Source organism: Lathamus discolor, chromosome 3 (genome assembly GCF_037157495.1).
Source record: "Lathamus discolor isolate bLatDis1 chromosome 3, bLatDis1.hap1, whole genome shotgun sequence".
In the NCBI taxonomy this organism is placed as follows: Eukaryota; Metazoa; Chordata; class Aves; order Psittaciformes; family Psittacidae; genus Lathamus; species Lathamus discolor.
This window is the reverse complement of record NC_088886.1, coordinates 75,036,384-75,059,159: the sequence shown is the minus strand read 5'-3', so window position 1 is coordinate 75,059,159 and position 22,776 is coordinate 75,036,384. Positions and strand designations below refer to the sequence as shown.

The following is a 22,776-nucleotide window of genomic DNA, read 5'->3' as shown; positions in this document are numbered from 1 at the left end:
TTGTTAAGTGAATCATTACAATGCCTTCCTTTCCTGATTTGCATGATGCTTTTTATTACCAGGCATCATGAGGTCTTCAAATAGTTTTTAGATCAGGGCTGCCTACTGTTTTTTAACTAGCATTTTAATATCATTATTATTTAATGGGCATTTCAAGGCCATTGTGGAAATAGCAGAAGTAATCTCTGGTTTGCTTTGGTGCCACTTCATGCCTTTACTCCCTTTTCCCTTATCTTTATGCTTAATGTGGTAGTTCTTTGTAGTCTGCAAGATGAATGGTGCAGACATGCATAGCTCAGTCCACCAAGGGAGCACAGAAATGCAGAGGGGTTTGCAAGGCCTTTTCTTGTAGGTCAGACTTCAGTGGCTAAACTACATAAAAGCACAAGTTCTTGTGCACCTGCAAAACTCCACATCATAACAGAGAATTTGAAATCCACGTTAAGTTGTATCTACCTCAATGTCTTTAAACACAAAGAACCCAAACAGACAAAAACTGTTCCATCTGCTGAAGCCATGAAGGCAAACATGAACTCACGTGTTATTTCTGCAGGCAACTCTGCTGTTTCCAGGTACAAACAATGAATGAAGACAAATGGCTTTGGTGGAGATTCTTGCCTAAAAGAGGTTTATTGGGCTTCTCAGAGGCCCTTACCTTGCCCATGCTGTATGGAGCTGATAAGATGACAGAAGAAGAAAGGCAAGCCTGGAGCATGTGCTGGAGCCACACTGAATTATCTATATATATACACACATATATATATATATATATATATACACACACATATACCAACAGTTGCCTATACTTATTGCTCCAGAGGAGGTAGCTAAGTCTTTAAAATCAGCTAGGAAACCAGCTCAACAGCCTGGAATAATTATAGGGCATTTTCTGCTCATTTTCTATATAATCCATTAAGTATATCCTTGATTTATCTTCCTATTTCTGCTATGTCATTTGCAGTTACTATTCTAAAGAAGTATATTTAAGGGATTAGGCAGCAGGCAGACCGATGAGATTTGGTATCTGCAATCCAAGCTCAGGAGCAAGGGTTTCTTTCAGTCTGCCACGAATAACCCATTTTGTATTTATTTTGCATCTCTTATTGTCTAAAGGGAATAGCAAATATGTTCTAAATGCTTTTGTTCTGGCTCCTGAAATATAGGAATGACAGAAACCTTCTGTGTCAGCCAGCCTTTTAGGAAACCTGAAGTCGTATCCGAGTTATTGAAGCTTAATAGCTTGGGGTGGAAGTAGTGACCTCCATATGGGAAGCACTTACTTCCCATAACATCTTTCTCTATCAAGAATTTTGTTGTAACCCTTGATTCAGAGTTATTCCACTGGCATTATAAACTGCAGTGTAATGCCTTATAATGTCACCTTATAATGGAGAAACCTTTATGTTATGACTTAGATTACACATTCATAACCTACACCAAAAATGAAAAATGAATATAATGAAAGTAGATTGCTAACGTGTGGAGGTGGCATTTCAGCCCGGAATCTGTTGGGGTTTTATACACTATATCTGAGAACATGAAATAAATGAGCCAGATTTTTGTCATGCCAAAATTGGGAGCCAAACACAATTATCTCCAATGGTGTTTCACCTGTTTTCCGTCAATGGAAATGGTGTCAGCAAATCTCAGATTTGCTTTTGGCTTCACTGTTGGTTCTTCAGTCGGTTTTCATTTGACATAGCTGCTGTTGGTTTTTCTTCTGCCATTTCTTTAGGCAGGAGATAAAAAGCCCGGAGTTGAACTTGGCCTTCCATAATGAGACTGGTAGTCCCTAGTTTAAAGTCTGTGTTTTTCCTTTTCCTTTCCTTTCTTCCTTTCCTTTCCTTTCCTTTCCTTTCCTTTCCTTTCCTTTCCTTTCCTTTCCTTTCCTTTTCCTTTCTTCTTTCCTTTCCTTTCCTTTCCTTTCCTTTCCTTTCCTTTTCCTTTCCGTTCCTTTCCGTTTTCCTTTCCGTTTTCCTTTCCGTTTTCCTTTCCGTTTTCCTTTCCGTTTTCTTCCGTTTTCCTTTCCGTTTTCCTTTCCGTTTTCCTTTCCTTTTCCTTTCCTTCTTTCCTTTTTCCTTTCCTTTTTCCTTTCCTTTTTCCTTTCCTTTTTCCTTTCCTTTTTCCTTTCCTTTTTCCTTTCCATTTTTCCTTTCCTTTTTCCTTTTCCTTTTTCCTTTCCTTTTTCCTTTCCTTTTTCCTTTCCTTTTTCCTTTCCTTTTTCCTTTCCTTTTTCCTTTCCTTTTTCCTTTCCTTTTTCCTTTCCTTTTTCCTTTCCTTTTTCCTTTCCTTTTTCCTCTTCCTCTCCTCTCCTCTCCTCTCCTCCGCTTTCCTCTCCTCTCCTTCGCTTTCCTTTCCTCCCCTTCTCTTTCCTTTCCTCCTCTTCCCCTTCCCCTCCCCTCCCCTTCCCTTGCCACCCACAAGGACTGGAAAGAATGCAGAGAAGAACACCATGTGCTACAACCTGTCCCTCTCCAGGGACTCCTCAGCATCTGATATCCTGAAATATCCTCCTTGGCCGACACAGGGAAAGGCTTATCCTGGCAAAACCTTGGTTTTTAGTGGAAGACAGTCCTTGCTGTGGCAGCTTGGTAGGAAAGATACTGGAGCTCACATACTTCCCTTCTCCCTTTTGATGCTGGTAATAAAGTCACTGGTATGGAATTCATATCAGCGCCATGGTATTTCAGTGTCATTCTTCCAACATAAAGCCTAAGGCATGGGTAGCATGGCAGTGAAGACAGCTTCCCAGGAAACATTTCACTATTGGAAAAGACTGGGTTTGGTCAAATCAAACACACTGCAGTAATGTCAGATTTAATGGATGGAGCACATGAGAATGAGAAACATGAAGTCTTTTTCACCCGCTCATGTTGATGCTGAAATGCTTCACTTGAACCTTCTTTAGTTTAGTTGTGACTTTGTGTTTCTTTTTGTTTGAACCTTAAGCACAGGATGTTGCACCAAACAATTCATAAAGTAGGGAAATTTGATTGTCTGTATAAGATTTCAGCTTTATTAGAAAGAAATGACTTGGTATTTTTGCATTAGACTACTACATGGACTATTTTTCTTCCCTTCTTTGGGATATTTCCCTTCTTTGATTTATCCTTAAGTGCTACATTCCTGGGACAGAGAGTTAATTCCTGATTTCTGGACAACCATACCTGCATGGGAGCTGAATTGTTTGAAGGGCTTCAAAACACACGAACTTCAAGTTCTCCAGTCTCGAAGCAGCTTCTGTCTTTCTCAGCTACAGCCTGAATTGCTTTTTCTTTATCTTCCCCCCCTTTCTTTTTTAATAGCAGCAGTCTATTATTAGTCTATTCTTATTATATAGTCTATTAGTAGTAGTAGTCTATTCTTTATTAATAGCAGCAGCAAGGTTATTTGCTCACCAAAACCATTTCCTAATGCCCATCAGCAGAGACAGGTTTCTGACACATGCAGTGGTTCTGCTGACCCTTGTAATTGCTGAGCATCAACCGGCAGTGAAGCTTCAGCATTAAACTGTAACTTCTCTCATTTGGGGTCTTAATTGTGCTTTGAGATGTTTGATGGCTTGGCTGACCTTTTGCTGGGTTAGCTGAAGACTCAGATTGATTTGCCAGGAGAGAACCCACTGAGGAAACCTTGGATCACAGCACTCCATTGATTTCCATTAGCATGCTCTGCTGTCTCTTGGTTTAGAAATGCCTCTGAGCTTTATATGGATCTATACGAATCTATATAAATCCATTCATACAGACCTATATAGATCTATATGAATGGAGCTGTAGGAAAAAGAAGACTCTGGGACTGCCAAGTATTTTACAAAGAGCAGGCAATGAGTATTAAGTCAAAGAGCTACTTCCATTAAATGCAAGGATTGGATGCTGTAATCCCCTTTTGTACTTCCAAAGCATTGCTAAACCTTCCTTTCCCAGTGGAAGTCTCCTAGGGGTGCAGCAAATTTCTCCTGCTAGTGGGAAAGTCCTGCATTGCCATTTTTCCTTTAGGTCCACTTCATCACTGTGTAGAGGGTACATACGATGATTGCAGATACTGCATGTATGGACTCTTACCCTGACCTTACGAATGCCCTCCATTTCCATGCTGGTCTTATGGCTCCGTGCTGACATCTGTTCTGCTGGTCCCCACAGAGCTCAGCACTGTGTCCTGAGCCATCCAACAAGGGGATGTTGCCCCTTGTTACTGAGTAATTAGTCTGAGAGACACAAGACGTCAGAAACTTTGCCTGGCTGTGTTTGTGCAGGAGGCAAAGGGCAATAGCAAACCAGGAGGTAAGCAGCAGGGCAGGCAGCTAAATTCAACCTGACGGATGATAGAGGGCAGCACGTCTCATGAGGGGCTGTCATTTGAGGGGGCTGCAGTACCTGTGCATCACTGTGGGTAGGGAGACTATCTGTTGGGATCTGGCTGTTCAAGCCTCCATTCATGAAGGCAGAAGGGAAATTGGTGCCTGAAAACAAATCCTCGGAAGGCCTGCAGTAAGGATGCACAGGCTCATCCAAGACTAGCTGCATCCCCATGCTGTAGGTAGTGCCCAGATTCCCATTGGACTTCTGAGCTCTCTTGTTAACAGGACCCATGGGCTCTGGATCAGACTAAGGGCAGGAGGATAGAGTGAAAAGAAGGGATGTCTTCTTTCCATCCTGCAGGAGAAGGGAAAACCCTGCAGTGCTGGGAATGATGTTGGCAGCCACGGATGTGGCACATTTTGGCAGAGATGATGAAATTACCTATTATTAGCCTTAATGTGCATAATGGTGCTCCTGAATAGTCCCACTCTCAGCAACAGCATCCTCATGCATTTAGAAGTCCTGTCCCTTTGGCTGATACCTTGTCAAGTATTTGCCTCCTGCAATAAAGTTTTATCTTGTATTTATAACCCCAGAGCTTTCAAAAGACAGACTAAGATGAATACAGATGATTACCTTACTTTCATCCTTCAGAGCATTAGGTTAACCCCAGCCATTGAATAATTGCACCTGCAAAATAGGTTTTATTGGAAGGAACAAGAGTGGGAGGACTTTGCAGATGGCAGAGATCAAGATTGGTTGCCTCTGTAAAACTGATTCAGGCCTCTTTGACACTATGTCATTAGCTGATGTCAGTGACTAATTTGTGAAATATATATTCAGTAACAGACTATTTATCGCACATAGTTTAGCCCATCATCTATTTACTTTCCACTGTGAGAGCATCACACAGAGACGTCTCTTTGGTGAGTTTTTAGTTGCATCTTACACTCTTTGTATCTGGTAAAAGTCCCTGAGGTGCACAGGGAGTTATTTGCTTGAAAAGTGAATCCAGGAATTGTTTTTACAGAGGGGAGCTGCAAGACAGAGCTCAGGGGGAATAGCTACCTGCTGGGGATGCAAGCATCTGATTGCCAGCTCAGGTAGGCTGAAAATGCACTATTTGGTATTGACAGGATTGATATGCTTGGGCCAGAGTAATATGTATGAGCTGGTGGGAATGAGACTGAGCAGAGAGCAACCCTTCGTGTCACAGCTGAAGTAGGGTTAAGTGTTGGTCAGTGTTGGGGAGAGGTCATATGAGAAGAGAAGGATGGGCAATGCCATGGGGGCCTCTTAACCCTTCTTGGATCCCGGGTGAAGGGGCAGGGAGACCATGGAATGTGCTACTTTGGGTCTTTACCCTTCCATCCCAACTGTGTCTGATGCAGATACCCTGAACCATCCTTCCCGGGATGCAGCTTGGCTTTCCCAGGCATCCACAGTGGTAAATTCTGCTGTCCTGTCACCCATCCAGGACACCTGCTCCAGGCAAACATCTGCTTTACCAGACTGATGTTACCAAGGGAAGTTTTTCCATGTTAAGAAGGAAAATTACCTCTCTTCTGTTTGCATCGGAAGGTGAAAGCAAGGAGGACGTGCATCAGCAGCAGTTGATGGGGTTTGGTTTTGGGGGTGTGTAAACCTGGGGAGAAGGTGGCATTGCTCAGTTTGATGTGGAAGCAAGTTGTTGTACCATGCCAAAGCATTGGTAGCTCAGCTCTCCCCTTGGTTTCAGCTCCCCCATATCATTGATGAGGTGTCAAACCCACCCATCCCACCTCCAGCCTTGGGAGCAGATGAGGGATATAGGTGGAGGAATCCCTGCAGCTCTATATAATGGGGTGCACCCTCCAGCGATACTAGAGCTATAGGGGGTATAACGAAAGGGGGTTTGGCCGGGGACGCCTGTATACTCTCGTAGATGTTACGTTTCGGCAGGAGAGGAGCCGTGAGAGGGCAGTGTTGTACTGCAGGACCGTTTTAGCTGTGTTTTGCGGTGTCGAGCCGTGATACTTTCAATAGATTCCCTGCTGCAAAAGCTTTTGGGAGCACCCGGGCCTTCCAGCAGCGCTTACAGAGCACCCGAGGGTGGTGGGTGACTATATCAGGTGAACATGCCGAGATTCAGTGGGCAGATGCCCTGAAAGTGTTCACACACTGTGTAGACAACGCCCTCAGTGCCATGGGTTAGTGGTGGCCCTGGCAATGCCGGGGAACGGTTGGATTGGATGAGCTTAAAGGTCTTTTCCAATCTGGCTTATTCTATGATGTTATTTGCCAGCCAGGATACCCACAATGCCCCACCATATCCCACACAAACAGATGCAAACTATTGTGCCTGAGCACACATGGTAGTGAGCTGCCTTCACCTCTACCTGGTGCTGTAGGACAGATGAATCCACATTACAACAGAGCACCCCCAGATAATTACCTTGCATTTGTGGAAATAAAGGCATAAATGGCATCTTAAGATGGGAAAACAGGAGTTCCAGGCACTCTGCCTCTCTTTCACAAGGTCAAGCAATGAGGAGATGATGGTTTTTCTTCTGCTAAGGAGCCACTGGCTCATTTTCATTCCTACTCTATAGGAATTTCATTCGATTCCTACACTGTATGACAAGAATATTAAGAGTGGGAGGGAAAGACAAAGTTTTGAGGGACCAGTTCTGCACCTTGCAGTTGATGGATGTGCACCAAGTGGGGTGGAAAGACAGGTCTTGCAAAGACAAACAGTATGGTCATCTCTCTGTGCTCACATAGACTAAGTGGATCCTTAATGTTCCCGCCAACCTTTAATTTCACTGCAGTTGTGTGCATTGTGGAGGTATTCCTTAGTATGTCCAAAACTTGAACTAAACAGCCCCCGCAATGAGTAGATCAAGAGTTATTCTTTATCTGAAGCATACTCTGCTGTAGGCCACCTTTTCTGCTATGCTTGCCAGGCTAAGTAAAGCAAATGACCTATGACCAACAGAAGATGACTTCTTATTTTCCCCCTTGGGCTCCCTTAGGTTCAAGTTTTAAGAGGATAAGGATTATCTCTGGGACTGAGTCCTGCTTTTGAATTGATTGATGCACTGCAGGCTCTGCTCCCTTAGCACACTGAGCTAAAACAAACACCCACCCAAAACACGAAGGAGGGAATATCCATCTGCCTGTCTCAGTGATGCTAAAGTGTCGTTTCAGTAGGAGAGGGGCTCAAACCCTGTGCAGGTTTTCCAGAGTAGTTAAAAGGAACGCGGTGGTATCAGAAATGCTACTTGCTTCATGTGGCTGTGGCTTTAAGCATGGAGATCAACAGAAGTGAGTATATAGCATTTACCTTTATGCCTGAGCCTGTTAAGAGACGATGCTTTAGTTTAGTGACTGTTTTCACTGAAATCCATCTTTGTTGGGTATCTCAGGGTTTACAGTGACTAAAACATCTCTGTGCATCTCTCTATCAACAGAGAAAACTATGTTTACAGGGCAACATTTTTCACCTGCTTGTCAGCATGTCAAGCACCAACAAAACACACAATCTCCTTCTGAATCCCAGAGCTAATCATTCATTCATTCATTCATTCAAACATCGTGTGGTGTCAGCAATGGTGTTGGAGATCTGATGACACTGCCATGCATCTGCATACCTATGGAGAGATGAGATGTTCAGGTCATCTATTTAGGTGCCACCACTTCAGAGGGGAACCTTTCTTGGCATGTTTGGTGTCTCTTTTTCTTGCAGTTAACTGTAGATACACTTTAAAAAGGGGAGGGAGGAGGTAGCTGACTATGAACAAGTTGGTTCAGTGTTGACAACAGCGCTTTTTGGCACGGCAGGAGGCACCATCTACTTCATGTTCCACATCAGAACAGCCTTTCAATTCACATCTTTTACACACAGTGGCAGCAAAGGTTCCCATAGATATTACAAGCCTTGCGTTTGATTTCTGAGGGGGGGATATCCATAACAAAGGAGGAAAGGGAAAAAGGACACTAGGGGATAAGCCAGGAGAATTAAGATGGGCAGACAGGGCTCTACAATTCACATAGGTAAAAATCTGTGCCTGTCAGACTTCACCTGTGTTAAAGGTCTCATCATTTTTGCTGTGTTTCTCCAAGCCCTACAAGAATGGGAAAAGAAAGAAATTGCATTTTTCATAACAGCACTACAGTGATCCTGTTATTAAAAACAGAGGGAAAAGATATATTGGCAAGTCAAAACAGTTGCAGCCATGGAGTTTTCAATAATCCAGTGAGTCACTACATCCCAACAGCCTTTCATTCACTTCTCCCTGTGTTTCACATGAAATTGTTTATTAGAACTTCTGTGCATTATTTAAAAGAATAGAAAAAGGGGAATTGTAGCTCTTTATTTCACAGGCTGCTGCAATAAAACCTCAGATTATTCACAGTCAGCAAGTGCATTGTGTAAGGCAGCAAAAACAGCTATCTTTTTTAATCTTAATACTGCAAGATACTGGCTTTTCCATCTCATTCGTAGTCATCACTAAGTAGGATGTTTACAAGACATTGCTACAGGGAAGAGAAGTATTACATGAAAACTTGATCCAGCCAATGGCTGGAATTGTAATGAAAGACCTAAGTGGAAGGCAAACATTAGCTTAATGTCATTCCTTAAATGTAACTCTTGAAAAGTGATGCATAATAGCTGCAAAGGGGATCTGTACTCCACATCTTCACCCACGCCGAGGTGTGGAATAGAAGCATAGCTAGATGCATAGCTGGAATGCACCTGGGAGCTGCTAGAAGAGACAAGCACAAATATTTGAGGTATTTTACTATTTTTCGATCACAAACAGAGTGAGCTTGGGTTTTTTCCCCTTTCTTTTCAGGAAATTGAATGATTTTACAATAAAAGGAGGCTGTCTGAAAGCATAGCAGAGCTTGACGGGGATTTCTTTTGCCATTTCACTGTGTTCTCTACCATGTAAATATTGTTTGGGGATTCTTTTGGGTTTGTTTCATTGTTTTACCTCAGATGCTTGCCAAGCAAATTGAACAGAATTAGCCAGGGGATGAACATTTAATCTTGAATTCTGAGTCTTCATTAAATCCTAATTTAAACCTTAAGAGAGAGGCGTGCAACCGTTCCCTCTCATAAGGATGGATGCGGTTTGAGGTGGTTTTTTTTACAGAAGAGGAAAACTACACAAATGAGGAAACCTGAAGTGACCACAGTAAGTGGTCAAGTGGTTGTATCATGTGGGACAAGATCTGGATTCAAATCACTTCTTGTGTGATCAAAGCAGGCTGACCAGGAAATTAAGAGGGTGATATGGGAGGGCTGGAAGGCTTGATGGGTTGAAAGGAAAGGGCTTTCCCTTCCTACAAGGGTTACTCCAAATCGGGATTGAGTGGTTTGGGGTTGTTTGTTTTTCCCTTGGGAAATCTCCCAACAACAGCATTGTTGATTTTTACCTAAGAAAGGAAAAAAGCTTCTGAATTTGTATAATTCAGTCAATCTATTAAGATAAAATAAACTACTCCTCTGGGACTTGAGATAAACTTCCGAACTACAGATGGTGGGGAGGAAAAACATGGAGAGAGAAAGGTTAATTAAAAAGGACCTTATATTTCCTTATGCAAGCTCTTCTACGAGCTGGGAAGTTGTGAGGAAACATGAAGGGGCTGTGATTTCTCCCATGCTTTCCATTCCCCTTTTTCAGTGCCATCAAGCAATGTCTCTCTGAGGAACACACACATGGAATAAGGCCCGCAAAGAAGCAGAATTAATTCCTGTGACTGTTCATGCCAAATCTGTTCTCCTCTTCAGTGTTGTCAGGGTGCTGGGACCTTTGTCATAACTTGAAGCAGCACCTCTTTTTTCTGTTTCTGGACTGCCAAAGGTCCAGAGAAGCAGTAGCAGAGGTTAACAATAAATCAGAAAATAACATTTAAAATCAAATCAGATTTATTTAGTACCTTGTACTTGCTGGAAGTTTTTTTTCTAGCGCATCTCTTAGAAAGGAAGAAAAAGCAGTGCAAGAAGAGAGCATTCCCCTTGCGAATGGCTGGATTCCAGGAAAAAAAGCAAAGGAAAAAAAAGGCAAAAAAGGGAAAATTTGGGCGGAGATTTGCACGGCTGCCTGCAGACAAGGCGACCCGCTGGCCTGCTGCCTGCTCCTGGCCTGCCAGCGGAAGTTCTGCCCTTGCCTTGGCAGCAGTGCCTTAAGCCCTGCTTGGCTTTGTGCTGCGCTTCCCGGTGGGCAATGGTGGTGGGAGGAGGTGGGTGCCCTGCGTGTGAAAGCATCTGCATGTGAGGTGCCTGCCAAACAGCAGGTACCAATATCTTGGCATCGGTCAGTGCAGCCCCTTCCCCTCTGCTTTTGCCTCTTGGACAACTGATTTCATCAGCCATACTTATAACAAGCCGGGGTTTAAATCATCTTTGGTGCAGTTTGTGAAGGCATTGAGTGCTTCCCTCACATCAATAGCTGTGTGACTTCTCCAGCTATACAGAAAATTAAGGACTAATAGAACTATTAAACATAAGAACAACAGCTTGGAAGAATTTGACTGGTGCAGTCATTCCTACAAATAAAGTCAGCATGAACCTCCACCCAGGCACTTATAAGCTAAAAGTGACCAAACATAGAATTCCAGACTGGTTTGGGTTGGAAAAGACCTTAAGATCATCCAGTTCCATGGGCAGGGACACCTTCCACTAGAGCAGGTTGCTCCAAGCCCTGTCCAACTTGGCCTTGAACACTGCCAGGGATGGGGCAGCCACAGCTTCTCTGGGCACCCTGTGCAAGAACCTACAGGGAAGAACTTATGTTATAAATAAGATATATATAAATAACAGTGATTTTTTGGAAGCTGGTTTTGATAATGAGGCTCTTATTTGTATGGTATTTGGAGCTAATAAAGCTATCGCGGTCCTGGGAGTGCCCTTCTTGAGCACAATGGGAAACTATTCTCAAAGGGATTACTATCGAAACAATGAATTATTGGGCAAATGGGACTATCCAGCAAATTGTTCCAGGCTGGGGATTATGTGCTGATAACATGGTGGAGTTAATTTTCTCTATTTTGCTGTAAGTAGAGCTTGCATCACTTATAGAAAGGTAAAGAGGCAGGTGAGCTGGAGTGTCTATTATTTATAGGCACATTCTGTGCTGTATAAATAAATTTTTCATTGGAAAACTTCGTGTAAGAAAAAGGCATCAGAAACCGCTTCATAATCGGGAGTGGGAGCTTCAAACATGCTTTGGGGAATGGGGGAAAATCCTTTAGGCACCCTGAAGATGTTCCAGATGCAACCCTGAATGTGTTGCAACCAGTGGGGTGCTTTGACCCTGGAGGAGAAATCCCAGCTCTGCTGTTGTCAGTCTATAGCAGCAGACTTGCTAAATGCTGACCCATGGGTTGTATCGCCTTCAGTCATCTTGCAAAACTGAGTCCCCCATGAGCAAATGCAAACGTTGTTAGTATGTTGATGTGCTGGCATTGTATAGCTTGAGAGTGATGCATCAGGACCAGACTGAAGTATGATCCACCACCAACAAGGAGAAACTCTTCTGATATCAAGCAGGTGACCTCTACATTGTCTCTACTGTCCTCTGCTCAACACCAGTTGGGAAGAGATTCTTTTGTCTCTTTTATCCTCTTTTTAGGATCATGAAAAAGGTAGGGGAGAGGTGGGAAAGAAAGATGAGAGAGGTCAAGGGAAAAGGATGCTGTATTTGGATGTAATATATGATTCTCATAAGAGGAAAACACAAACACACCCAATTTGCATGTGGACAAGGGGATAAAAAAATGCTGCATGTTCTACCGAGCTAAGAACCAGACTGCTGTAAGAGGAGCTGTGAAATGTGAGGCAGGGCCTTGGAAAGGCAGGTTACCAAGGACATTGATAGACACAGGAGTACCCCAAAAAAACCCCAAATAAATCTGAGGCCTAGTTCAGAGGGGACCTTGTAAACCTGGTTTAGGTCTCCTTAAATTGAGAGTGCACTTAAATCCTTTTGCTAGGAATGAGACACAAACATTGCTAGAACCAGGCACGCTCTAAGATGCTTTCTTGAGATCAGTTGTTAGTTCCAGATAACAGTTATGAAGCCTGTGTTACATTGGCTACCTATTACTTCTGAAACTTTATGTTTATAACTTAGTTTTTCTATGATCTAATTGGCTGGCTTCTTCCAGGTTCCCAGAATACCCTTCTTTGTGCTCCAGGGGAATTTTTTTTACTCCCCAAACAATAATTCTGAGGATATAAAAGAAGACAAACTAGTGCATTGCACCATGCTACAATAGGCCCACTGTTGATGCTGGATTAACTGGCCCGGTGAATGGCTGAGCTCACATCTCACAGGCTGCTCGGAGCTCTCCTCTGCTCTGCCTCTGGGGTTATGATATCATCTCTCAAGTCCTGCAAACACAGCTGAGCTCTACACTGCTCCCATTGTAGATCCCACTCCTCTAAACGTGGAGCTGGGGACCGCAGCCAAGCAGCAGAGCATCTTCTCTGCAGGAGGTGGGGATGCCTCCATGCCACTCTCTTTCTCCCCACAGATGTTCACCATTATCCACAAAGGCAACATACTTCCAAAGCACAGCTCACATGGGAATGTGCACATAGATCCTGTATTTATTATCCTGTTTGTCCATGCATGAAGGGAAAAGCCTGCACCTATAAAAAACCCTCCATATATAACTGCCTCAACATCAGTTTGAGGTGGCCTGGTTGGCATTTCTAAAGGTCCCAGCTGAAAATTCATCTTCTTGCACAAGCTTTCTTCTTGCACTAGCTTTTGGCTGCTCATCACACATAAGGCAAGGCTGTGCTGGTAGACAACTGGGTACCTGAGTTAGTATTTCTCTCATGTGATGTGTTTCAGGGCTGCTTGCAACGATTTGCTGACCCTGCCTATGCAGGGATGCTCGCTTCCAGCTTCATGTGCTCTGGCACGTGTTGCCTAATGACCAGGGCTTCTCATTCAGCGTGGCTGACAAGGAGCATCTCTGTCACCACAGCTGACACACGCTTGCTTTGTTAAATGACACAAGATGCTGCTGTGCAAGGCACAGGTTCTCCCATGCTTTCAGCTAAACAATTTACTACTGTGATGTATATCTATCCTCCTCTAGCCCAGCAAGCAGGTGTAACCCAGGGCTTGTTATACATGTGCCAGCTTGGCCAGCTCTGTTCCACTTGACACTGCAAGAAGTGGTGAAAACAAAGTGATGCTTTGACCTAAAGCCTTACATGCATGATTCAAACCTACTCTGTGTGACATCTCAGGAGGTGTTTGCACTTCCAAACTGCCTGCTGAGGTTTAGCCCAGTGTGGCATTGGTTGCCCTGCTACACTGAAGTTTCTACAGCCCTCCTGCCTCTGCACCAGCCATGACATAAGGAAACCCAGAGGTTTGGAAAGCACATTTGTGGCCACAAAACGCAGTATTTTCTGCAACTCAGATGCTCATCAGTGACTGGGAAGATAACCAAAGAACTGGGGGAGGAGAAGAGGAAACCACACATGGCCCCAGGGAAACCACAAACCCAATCTCACACAGAAGGCAATTAGCCAGGCACTCATTTGGTTAGGGTGGCTGCGCTACTGTGTAAAACGTGACCTTTTAATGAGCTCGGGTTTAGATCTGGGCATTGGATCCGAGTTTCTGCGCTGGCAAAGGGAAAGCACCAGCGATAAATTATCACCAGGAGAGGGGAGCAGGGATGAAGCAGCTACTGTAACCAGCTCCGTGCACACCCAAGTGCTGCTCCCCATGCCAGCAGCCTCAGCCTCCCTCCCCAAGCCATCGTGATGCTGCAGCATCCTTGTATTGGCAGCACTGATGCGGGTGGATGGTCCCATGCCTGCTCCCTGGCGCTGCTCTCCCCCAGTTATTCCACAAGGAGATATAAAACTCCCTGAGTTGGATATTCACGACTGCACTCCCTGCAAGGGGAAGCAGTAAAAGGCTGATTAATGCTTTGAACCACAAAAGCCTTTTATTGCTCCTGGTTTTTCTTCAATGTAACTGTCTTGCCCTTAAACGTCTGATCCTTTTCTAACAGTCCTGTGGAAGCGGCAGAGCTCTCCATGGGTTAAATGTGCTGTTTTCCAACAGGATCAAGACGTTCACCAGCTCCCCAAATCCCCGCTTGCTGTTACAGGCACTCCTTTTCCTCTTGGAGAGGGAAGGAAGGCAGCAGCAAGCTGACTGCTCCCAGCATGGTCCAGCATGCTCTCCCAGCTTCCTGGGGTTGTCAGTGGGTTATTCCATCACTTGGAGTATTCCCTGAGTCATGGGAACTGCTGCTCCTTGAGGGGGATTAAAAACACCAACCCAGGCTGCTCTGACTGGAAAGGGGATTTAGGAGTTTGACTCCAGGCATATATGTTTAAAGATATTGCCCAATTATTTCTTCATTTTTATTAATTACCATTAGTCATTTATGGCCCCTTTTTAATTGAATGTCTCAAGAAAAATATTACTTTAGGAAAAAAAAAAATATATAAAAAAGCCATTTCATGAATGAACAATTAGCAAAAGCTACAGCTGTGCCATGAAACAGAAATACCTGAGGAAGGGGAAGAGATAGATACTCCAAATCGACACAAGTTGTCAGATGGATAGGAAGCTAGCTGAGATGAAAGGGTGATGCTGGAGAGGGGCAATATGGGCAGGGGAAAGGATACAGCATGGCAACGCAAGGTTCACTGTCAGGCCTGCTGTTAATTACTGGCTTTATTGATGATGTGGAAGCAATGGGAAATGTTGTTTTAATCACACTGGAAAAGGACACTACATTGGGAAGAATTGAACCTAGCAGTGAGAGCAGAAGAAAGAGCAGCAAGAGATGCAGGGAGGGCTGAGGAATACAGCAGAGGGATTCCATTTGATTCAAGCTCTGCAGGACAAAAACACACCAACAGTGTGGATGGGGAGAGAGCTGATGAGAGGTCAGACAGGAGGGTCTGGTCTGAAGCAGGCATCTAAGGGGACCCTTCCCACCACCTTCACGGGAAGGATGGAGCCTTGCCTGTGGTATCAGACAGGCAGGGTCCCTACAGAACCAGATTAATCGGCTCAGGGGGCAGCTGATTTCAGAAGTCACTACTCAGTCTGCCTACGCCTGCTTTATACAGTGCAGCATCTTCTAGCGTGTTTGGAAGAAACCTGTAATGCTGCAATAGTTAACACATGGCTTTGCCTGCTGTGCAGCCCAACTGAAGAAAGAGGGGGGAAAACACGAACCCTAAGTCCAGCTACACTTATAAGTCATGTTTAATGATAACCTGCAGAAACCATAAGATAAAAGGAAGGGAGCAAGCTGATGTGAGCTGTCAGGGAGGAAACCCTCTGCCCACCGGATGCCACTGTTGCTTAACATTAAATCACATGGAGAAAACTGTGGCAAGAGCATAGTTGGTGCTTAAGAACACCCGGTGCTTCAGCCACACAAATGCTGGCTCTTTCAGCAACACAAATACAACTTATTCAGTGGCGGAGTTAAATCTTTTTGCAACTCCTCATCCTGGATGTAGGCAAAGGTGGCAAAGCCAAGGACAAAGGACCATGTAAAACTCTACTTTTACTAAGCAGCCCCTAAAAAAGCCCAACTGGAGTTTTATTGCCCAGCTCCTTGTGCTGACAGTGTCATTAACCATCGGCTAATAGTGCCGACTCAGAGCAAACCCAGTGTCATGGCCCTGTGCTATCGGAAAGCATCCTTCATCCCAGCAAAAAGACCTCGAGATGAGAATGTTTTGCATGAAGAGACACTGGCATAAGAGCCGAGGCTCTCGGCTCTGCATTGCAGGCGGTGTGGTGCTCACCATGCCTCCACACCACAAATAAACCTACAATTTCTCAGCTGGGTGCCTTTGGAAGCCACACGCTAATATGTTTATAAGGGAAGAGAAGACCAGACAAGGTTCAAATAGAGAGCTCATGTAATAAATAAACATGAGGTCAGTATGGGAACAGCAATAATTGCTTTGTATGACAAGATTTGCATAGCAAACATTTGTGATTAATGTACAGCCAACATTAGGTAAGGAGCCTCGCTATCGTCGCCCCATCTGCACCTTCCAGTCTTGAAGGTACGGCAGCTCCAGCCAGAGCAATTAGTCACTGTTTACTGAAAGGCAGATAGAGCAAAAATTCGCTAGTTCAATATTTGAGTGAGTTTTGTCTCACAGCCTCCCGTTGGATCCATTCCTGCAAAAGGAAGGAATTACGCTTCTTTCCTAGGGGTGGCAATGGGGGATGATTAGCATTGCCCCTAACCCCGCTGGCAAGGACAAGGGCTGGCTCCTGGCTGGCCTCACCCAAGTGATGCTCTCATGGGATACCCTAAGGAAGGCACTGAATACTCCATGTATCAGGGCTCTGCTTCCCCACTGCCTCTTTGTTCTCCTGTCGGGTGGAACTGCCACTTTGCCACCACTTGATGTACGCAGTGAGATGCAGCAGTAAAACCTCCTTTACAGCCTCCTTTTTGCAGAGCCCAGCTAACTCTTTTCAGCTAAAGCTTTTGGCCCTTTGGAGAAAGAGCTGTAATTCAACCTGTAATACTGTCCTGATATGGGGATATCTTGTTTGGTTTCTAAAGACAAGCAAACCTCCAGCTTCGCTGGGAAATAGGCAGTGTGGTGGGAAGGGATGAGGTTGAGCTGGGAAAACTCTTTGGTTGGAGCCAGCTGGAGGGAAAATGCTCATTGCTGCTCAATTCCACTAAATCTGATCCAGGTGAAGGGGAAAGCTGCCATGGTCACTGGGAAGAAGAGCGCTCCAGGAAGCATCCTGTAGACCAGATAAAGGAGTAAGGAGAGGACCTTCATGTTGAGATCCACAAAGGCTGGGCTGGGGTGAGAAGGCAGCAAAAACTTATATCAGAGCACGTATTTCAGGGAAAGAAGAAACAAAGATGTTTGTATGTTCTCTTGCACATTTGCAGAGCTCAGTTCAGCTCTGACAGGGGTTCTGAGGATGCCAATCAACTTGTAAAGAGAGATTAATCATAGGATCATAGAATGGTTTGGGATAGAAGGGAGCTTAGAACTCAACCAGTTCCAACCCCCTGCCACGGGCAGGGACACCTTCCACTAGAGCAGGGTGCTCCAAGCCCCTGTGTCCAACCTGGCCTTGAACACTGCCAGGGATGGGGCAGCCACAGCTTCTCTGGGCACCCTGTGCCAGCGCCTCAGCACCCTCACAGGGAAGAGCTTCTTCCCAGTATCTAATCTAAATCTTCCCTCTGTCAGTTTAAAGCCATTCGCCTTTGTCCTGTCACTACAGGCAAATGTCAAATGGCAGACACTGTCTCAAAGCTGCAATGAGATACTGAGATTTGCAGTTTCTATCTTGCCAGCACAAGCTTCCCCCAAATGCCATCCCCTGGATGTCAGGAAGGATGTCTGTGTTAGCACCTCACCCCTGTGCCGGGGTGGGTGACAGCAAGGGGAGATGCTGCAGCAGCACTGCTGGTGCTTGCAAGACCCCGCACTGTAATTGCCCACATCTGGGTGCAGCTACAAGGTGCCAAGGGGCTGGCAGGGGCCATCAAGATGGTGGATACTGACCACACGGGTGAGATGTCCCTCAAGAATCAGTATTAGGGCCAGTGTTGTTTAATATACTCATTGAGCATCTGGACAAGGCAATTGAGGATGCACACATAGTGGTGGCCTTGGCAGTGCTGTGGTAATGGTTAGACCGGACGAGCTTAAAGGTCTTTTCCACCCTGATTCTCCAAGACAGCACCTCCACGCCCCACAGCTCTGTAAGGCGGGCTGGACCCCCCTCACCATCCCCTCCAGTGCACCCACCACAGCCGTGACCGAGCTCCGGGCTGCCACCACCTCTTTCCTTGTCACCCTTAACGCCTTGCCCCGCCGGAACGCTCCACCCGTGCCAGCACCCCCAAACGCACCGGGGGCTGGGTTGGGCCCGAGATGGCGGCGATCGCCTCAGCCCCCTTCCTCCGCCATTCGGCTGTGGTGTCCCCTCCCTCCCCTGGCTCTATCAGGAGCTGCGCCCCTTCCTCTTCTCAAGGGACAGGGCCCGCGCGCTGCCAACGGACGGGGACGGGGACGGGAACATGAACGGAAACGGGACAAACTTTCCCCGTTTGGGAAAAGGGGAGGAGGGAAAAGGGCGCGCGCACCTGCCCCTCGTTCGGGAGGGGAAAGGCGTGGGGGGGGCAGAGGCAGGAAGCCGGAGGCCGCGCGCACGCGCGCGCCGCGCGTCTCCGCAGGTGCGGAGGGGCTGAAGTGAAGTGAGGTGCGGGCGGGGGGGGGGGGGGGGGGGGGCAGCGCACGGGGCGGTCCCGCGCGGTGCTCGGCCCCCGCCCGCCCCTTCGCTCCGTCCCGCCGCTCCTCCCCCCCCCTCCCCGCCGTTTCCCCTCCCGTTCAAACCCTCCTCCTGCCGTTCGCTCCGTTCCGCGCCGCTCCGCGCGTGCTGGCGGCGCAGCGCCCCGCGGCCGGGCTCAAACGGCGGCCGCCCCGTCGGCGCCGCGGCGCGCCCGCGGAGGGGCGGCGCTGGGGGCGGCGGCTCGGCGGCGGCAACTTTTGGGAGCCGGCGGAGGCTGCGCGGGGGATGGCGGCGGCGCTGAGGCGGAGGCGCTGAGGACAGCGGCGGCGCGATGCCGGCGGCGGCCGGGGGGCTGCTGTGGTGGAGCTGCTGCGTGCTGGTGGCGGCGGCGGCCGGAGCCCCGCGGGCCGCCGCGGCGGCGCAGGCAGGTGGGTGAGCGGCCCGGTCCGCGGTGAGGGGCGGGGAGCGGGGCTGCGGAGCGGAGCCATCCCCACAACTTTTCCTGCAGCCCGGCCGGGGGCTGCGGGTCCCCGTGCTCTGCGCGGGGGTGCGGGAGTTTGTTCGGGTCCCGCCGAGAGGCGGCGGCCAGAGGGCGACAAGCCCTTGCGGGAACCGCCGTGCGGCCGCGGACCTCTCGCCGCTGCCCGGCACCCGCGGGTCTCGGTTGCTGTAGTTATTATCGCTACGCATGAGCGGGGCCGGGAACCTCCCGTGCGGCAGCGGCTCCCTCCCCGCAGGGGTCCCCCCGCAGGTGCCGCTGCTGCCCCGACGGGGCTGCGTCCTCCGTGGTTTCGCGCTGCCCCGGGCAGAGAAGGAAGCTTGCTCTCCCCTCCTCAGACGTAGACGGTGTGTCTACAAGGTGTGTCCAAACAGTTGCAACATAAACACAGGTCTGAGGGTGTTTGCGCACGGGGGGCAGGGAAGCAGCGGGCGGCTTGGAAATTAAAAGCCGGAAAAAGCGCATTTTCCTCTCTCCCGGTTTTTAACTTTCTGGAGGGAAACTTGCGGTTTTGACGCTGGTATTTTACGTTTCTCTATGGCATCGGAGCACCGCTCTCAGCCGCGGTAGTACAGGCTGTGCCGGGGTAGTCTCCCGGGGAGGGCACCGGGATCGCCTCCCGTTGTATCGCGCTTCTCGGGAGCTTTTTGCTGTGAATAAAACATTAAAAGGAAATCTCTTCAATCCTTGTAACTTTTCTTCCCCGTTTTCCCTCCACGGTGATGCAAAATTCATGATGTTTGGGTGGCACTGGTGCAACAGCTCCTCATTCTCACAATTCGGTTTGCATTTTGGGGCTTTATGTAACTGAGATGATGGTAACGTTTGATGAGCAGCACAAGAAGCGTGTCCCGGCTTTGCTCTCCGGGTTAAGCTTTGTTTTTGATCTTGGTGCGCAGTTTACTTTTTCTGCTTGTGATTGTTTTCTATTCCTTGGTATCGGGAGGCGTGAAACGCTGCGCGGCTGCCGCGGCTTGATCTCCTACGTTCTTTTGCTACAGTTGGAATCAGTAAATCCCAGTTGGAGGAGCCTTGTTTTGCAGGCTCTGCTTTGCTGGACCTTTTTGCTTGCCTCCCTGTTTACATGCTGCCTGGCTCTTCCTCTGACTTGGTACTTTTCTGTCTGAGACTTTCCCTGTAGCCTGCCCCTCGGTAAGGGCAGCAGCCACCCCCGCCGGGCTGCTTCCGTGCTTTCCAACCCTCCTTCCCCGTTGCTCGGACATGGCTTTTGGAGTGGACAGTCACAAAGATGCTCCCTTGCTGGATTTATACCCCAGTGAAAGGCATCGGTCCAGGGTTGCTCTCCTTCCTTCCTGCTGCCTCTGGGAAATCCTCCTGGATCTGTGCTGCAGAAAAGCTTCAGTGCCCTGCATGGTGCAAAAAACCAAACCCGTTTATTAAACTAACAGATGTGGAGTGATGTTTTCTATTTGGAAGGGTTTGGATGCAGCTCTGGGTAATGGCAGCTATTAATGATTGACTCTTGGTGCTTGCTGAAATAGTGAAGCAGGCTGGATAGGGGAGTCTTGACTTGCAAGTATTTGGGTCCCTCCAGAATTTGGGCTCCCCTGGCTTTCAGGGGCATCAGGATGAGCTCTGGTGCTGAAAACAAAGGCAGCACCCTCAACGGAGATGGTGATGCCCTTGCTCATGCTCTTGGCCAAACTTTTGATTTAATTTCCGTTGGTTAAGATGTAAATATGTGAATACATTGGGGGTTTTTGATTTCTTCTGTCTCTGTGCTTGGGCATATAATATTTGCAGTACACAGCTCAGCCAGGGTCACGTGAGCCAAACAGCTTGGGCTGTTACCTGGAAGCTGGCAAGTCTTTGTTCTACTTGGGAGTAGCTGATAAATTAACTCCTTTTTCTGATATATGGGGCTGGTGAGTTGTTAAATAATTACAGACAAATTAACTTAGTGCTGTTTGAAGTATTCAAACTGCTCTGAGAAATTAATTGTACTTCAGATATTCTCACAGCTTTTTACATCCATTTTTTCTCTTTCAGTGAAGAGTGTGTTCACGCTGATGTAGGGGCAGGCTTTAATTTCATGCCACTGCTCTTCTCCGGGCCATGTCAGATGGGACATGCCACATGCCTTCAGAGAGATGCAGCTCCTCTCTTTTGCAGCAGCCCTCCTTGGCACCTCTCCCGTTTATTCCGCCACGATGTCTATTTGATGGTTAAAATTAGGCTGAGCTCCGAGTGCCTTTGCAAAGGCACGATAAATATTGACTGGGAGTTTCAGCCTGGAACTGCTGTTGAATGACTCAGACTCTGCAAAGGGGAAGTCCTGTCCCAGCTCATCTTACCGAAGGGGAGTGGGGGCTGTCATGGACCCTGCATCCCCCCCTGGGAGCTCTGCTCCCCTCCATGCTTCAGGGCTGTGGTGTGGGGATGTCTCTGTACGGGAAACAGGGCAGGCTGCCACTGTCCCGGTGTGTCCTCCGCACTGCTGCAGGGCAGAAGAGACGGGATGTGGCTCTGCTGTTGGGGCATTCCCAGGGAGCAGCTTCAGCACTGGGTTTGCAGTAGGCATCCTACGTGTGTGCACCCGCCTGCTGATACTGGCACTGCAAAATGTCCCAGTGACTGAGCTCTGACTCTTCTTTTAAAGAGGTGGTAATTGATGTGTATGTGTATGGATTCTGGCAGAAGAGCTGTGCTTGTGATTAACATGAAAACACTAATAATAAGACCTGAAATACGTGCCTATGAGTAAACCAAATGAGACTTGGCATTAGCAGCTCGCAAACGAAAAAGCCCTCTGAAGCTGCACAGGAGCACAGTGGTACGGGTAGCAGGGAAAGCCATGCTCACCCCCTTGGGAGCATGGCAGCAGAGGGCCCAGCACCCTGTGGGGTGCACTTGAGCTGGGCTGCAAGTGCTGCTTTGCATTCCTGACCTTAGTTTGTAATGCTGAGTTGATCTGAAATGTGCCTTCAGTTCTCTAGCAGAGAATTAGCCACAGTCCTTAATGTAACTGTTTTCTTCTAGCTTTCAGGGGATGTTAGTTTTTTTTACTAATATTTTTTATTTTAATTTTTAAACCGAAATAAATTGAAGAAAGCTGCAGCAAGTTCGCTCACACTGTGTCTAAAGCACAGCCCATCATCAGGGGCATGCTCCTGTTCAGAGGCTTGATGGAAAAAACATTTTTATGCAAGTCACTGACAGAGCTGGTGAGCTGTTCGAGTGGGTTGTGTGCCTTTGCTGTGGGGCACAGTGGGGTGTGCGGGACGGCTTGCCCGCAGCCTTGCTGTGTGAGCATCTCTAGGTGGCAGCAGCCCCCAGGAGCTCCCAGGCAGCAGAACCCGCAGCCCGGAGCTGGAGATGTGGTTTCCCAGGCTGCGGTCCTCCTGCTCAGTATCCCTCTCCCAGGCCACAGGAATGCCTGGAGGGGAAGGAGGGAATTGATCATCCTTGGGGTCCTGTTCCCACCTCCGATGCCCTTGCTTGCAGAACTGGGGAGGTGTAATAACGGACTGGAAGAGTAACTTGAACACTATAAAGTGCTTCAAATGAGTGACCAAAAGAGCTCAGGTGGCTTTGAAGGGGGAGTTAAGGATGATTTGATCAAATTTGGAGGTGCTTAAAACTGGGAGCAAATTTCTGGGTTTATATTGTAGAGGACTTGTTAAGTCAGTAAGTGAGGACCAAGCTAATGACTGGGTACTGAAGGTGAGAAAGTTCC

At 47.4% G+C, this 22,776-nt stretch overlaps 1 protein-coding gene across 1 annotated transcript in view; it reads left to right on the top strand.

Moving 5' to 3' along the window:
- Window positions 1–18,911: 18,911 nt before the first annotated feature.
- ERBB4 (erb-b2 receptor tyrosine kinase 4) overlaps window positions 18,912–22,776 on the top strand; it is a 637,594-nt gene continuing 633,729 nt past the window's right edge. Inside the window, exon 1 of the mRNA XM_065669823.1 lies at window positions 18,912–19,008. Coding sequence (XP_065525895.1) covers window positions 18,912–19,008 — 97 coding nt within the window. The remainder of the gene's footprint in view (window positions 19,009–22,776) is intronic.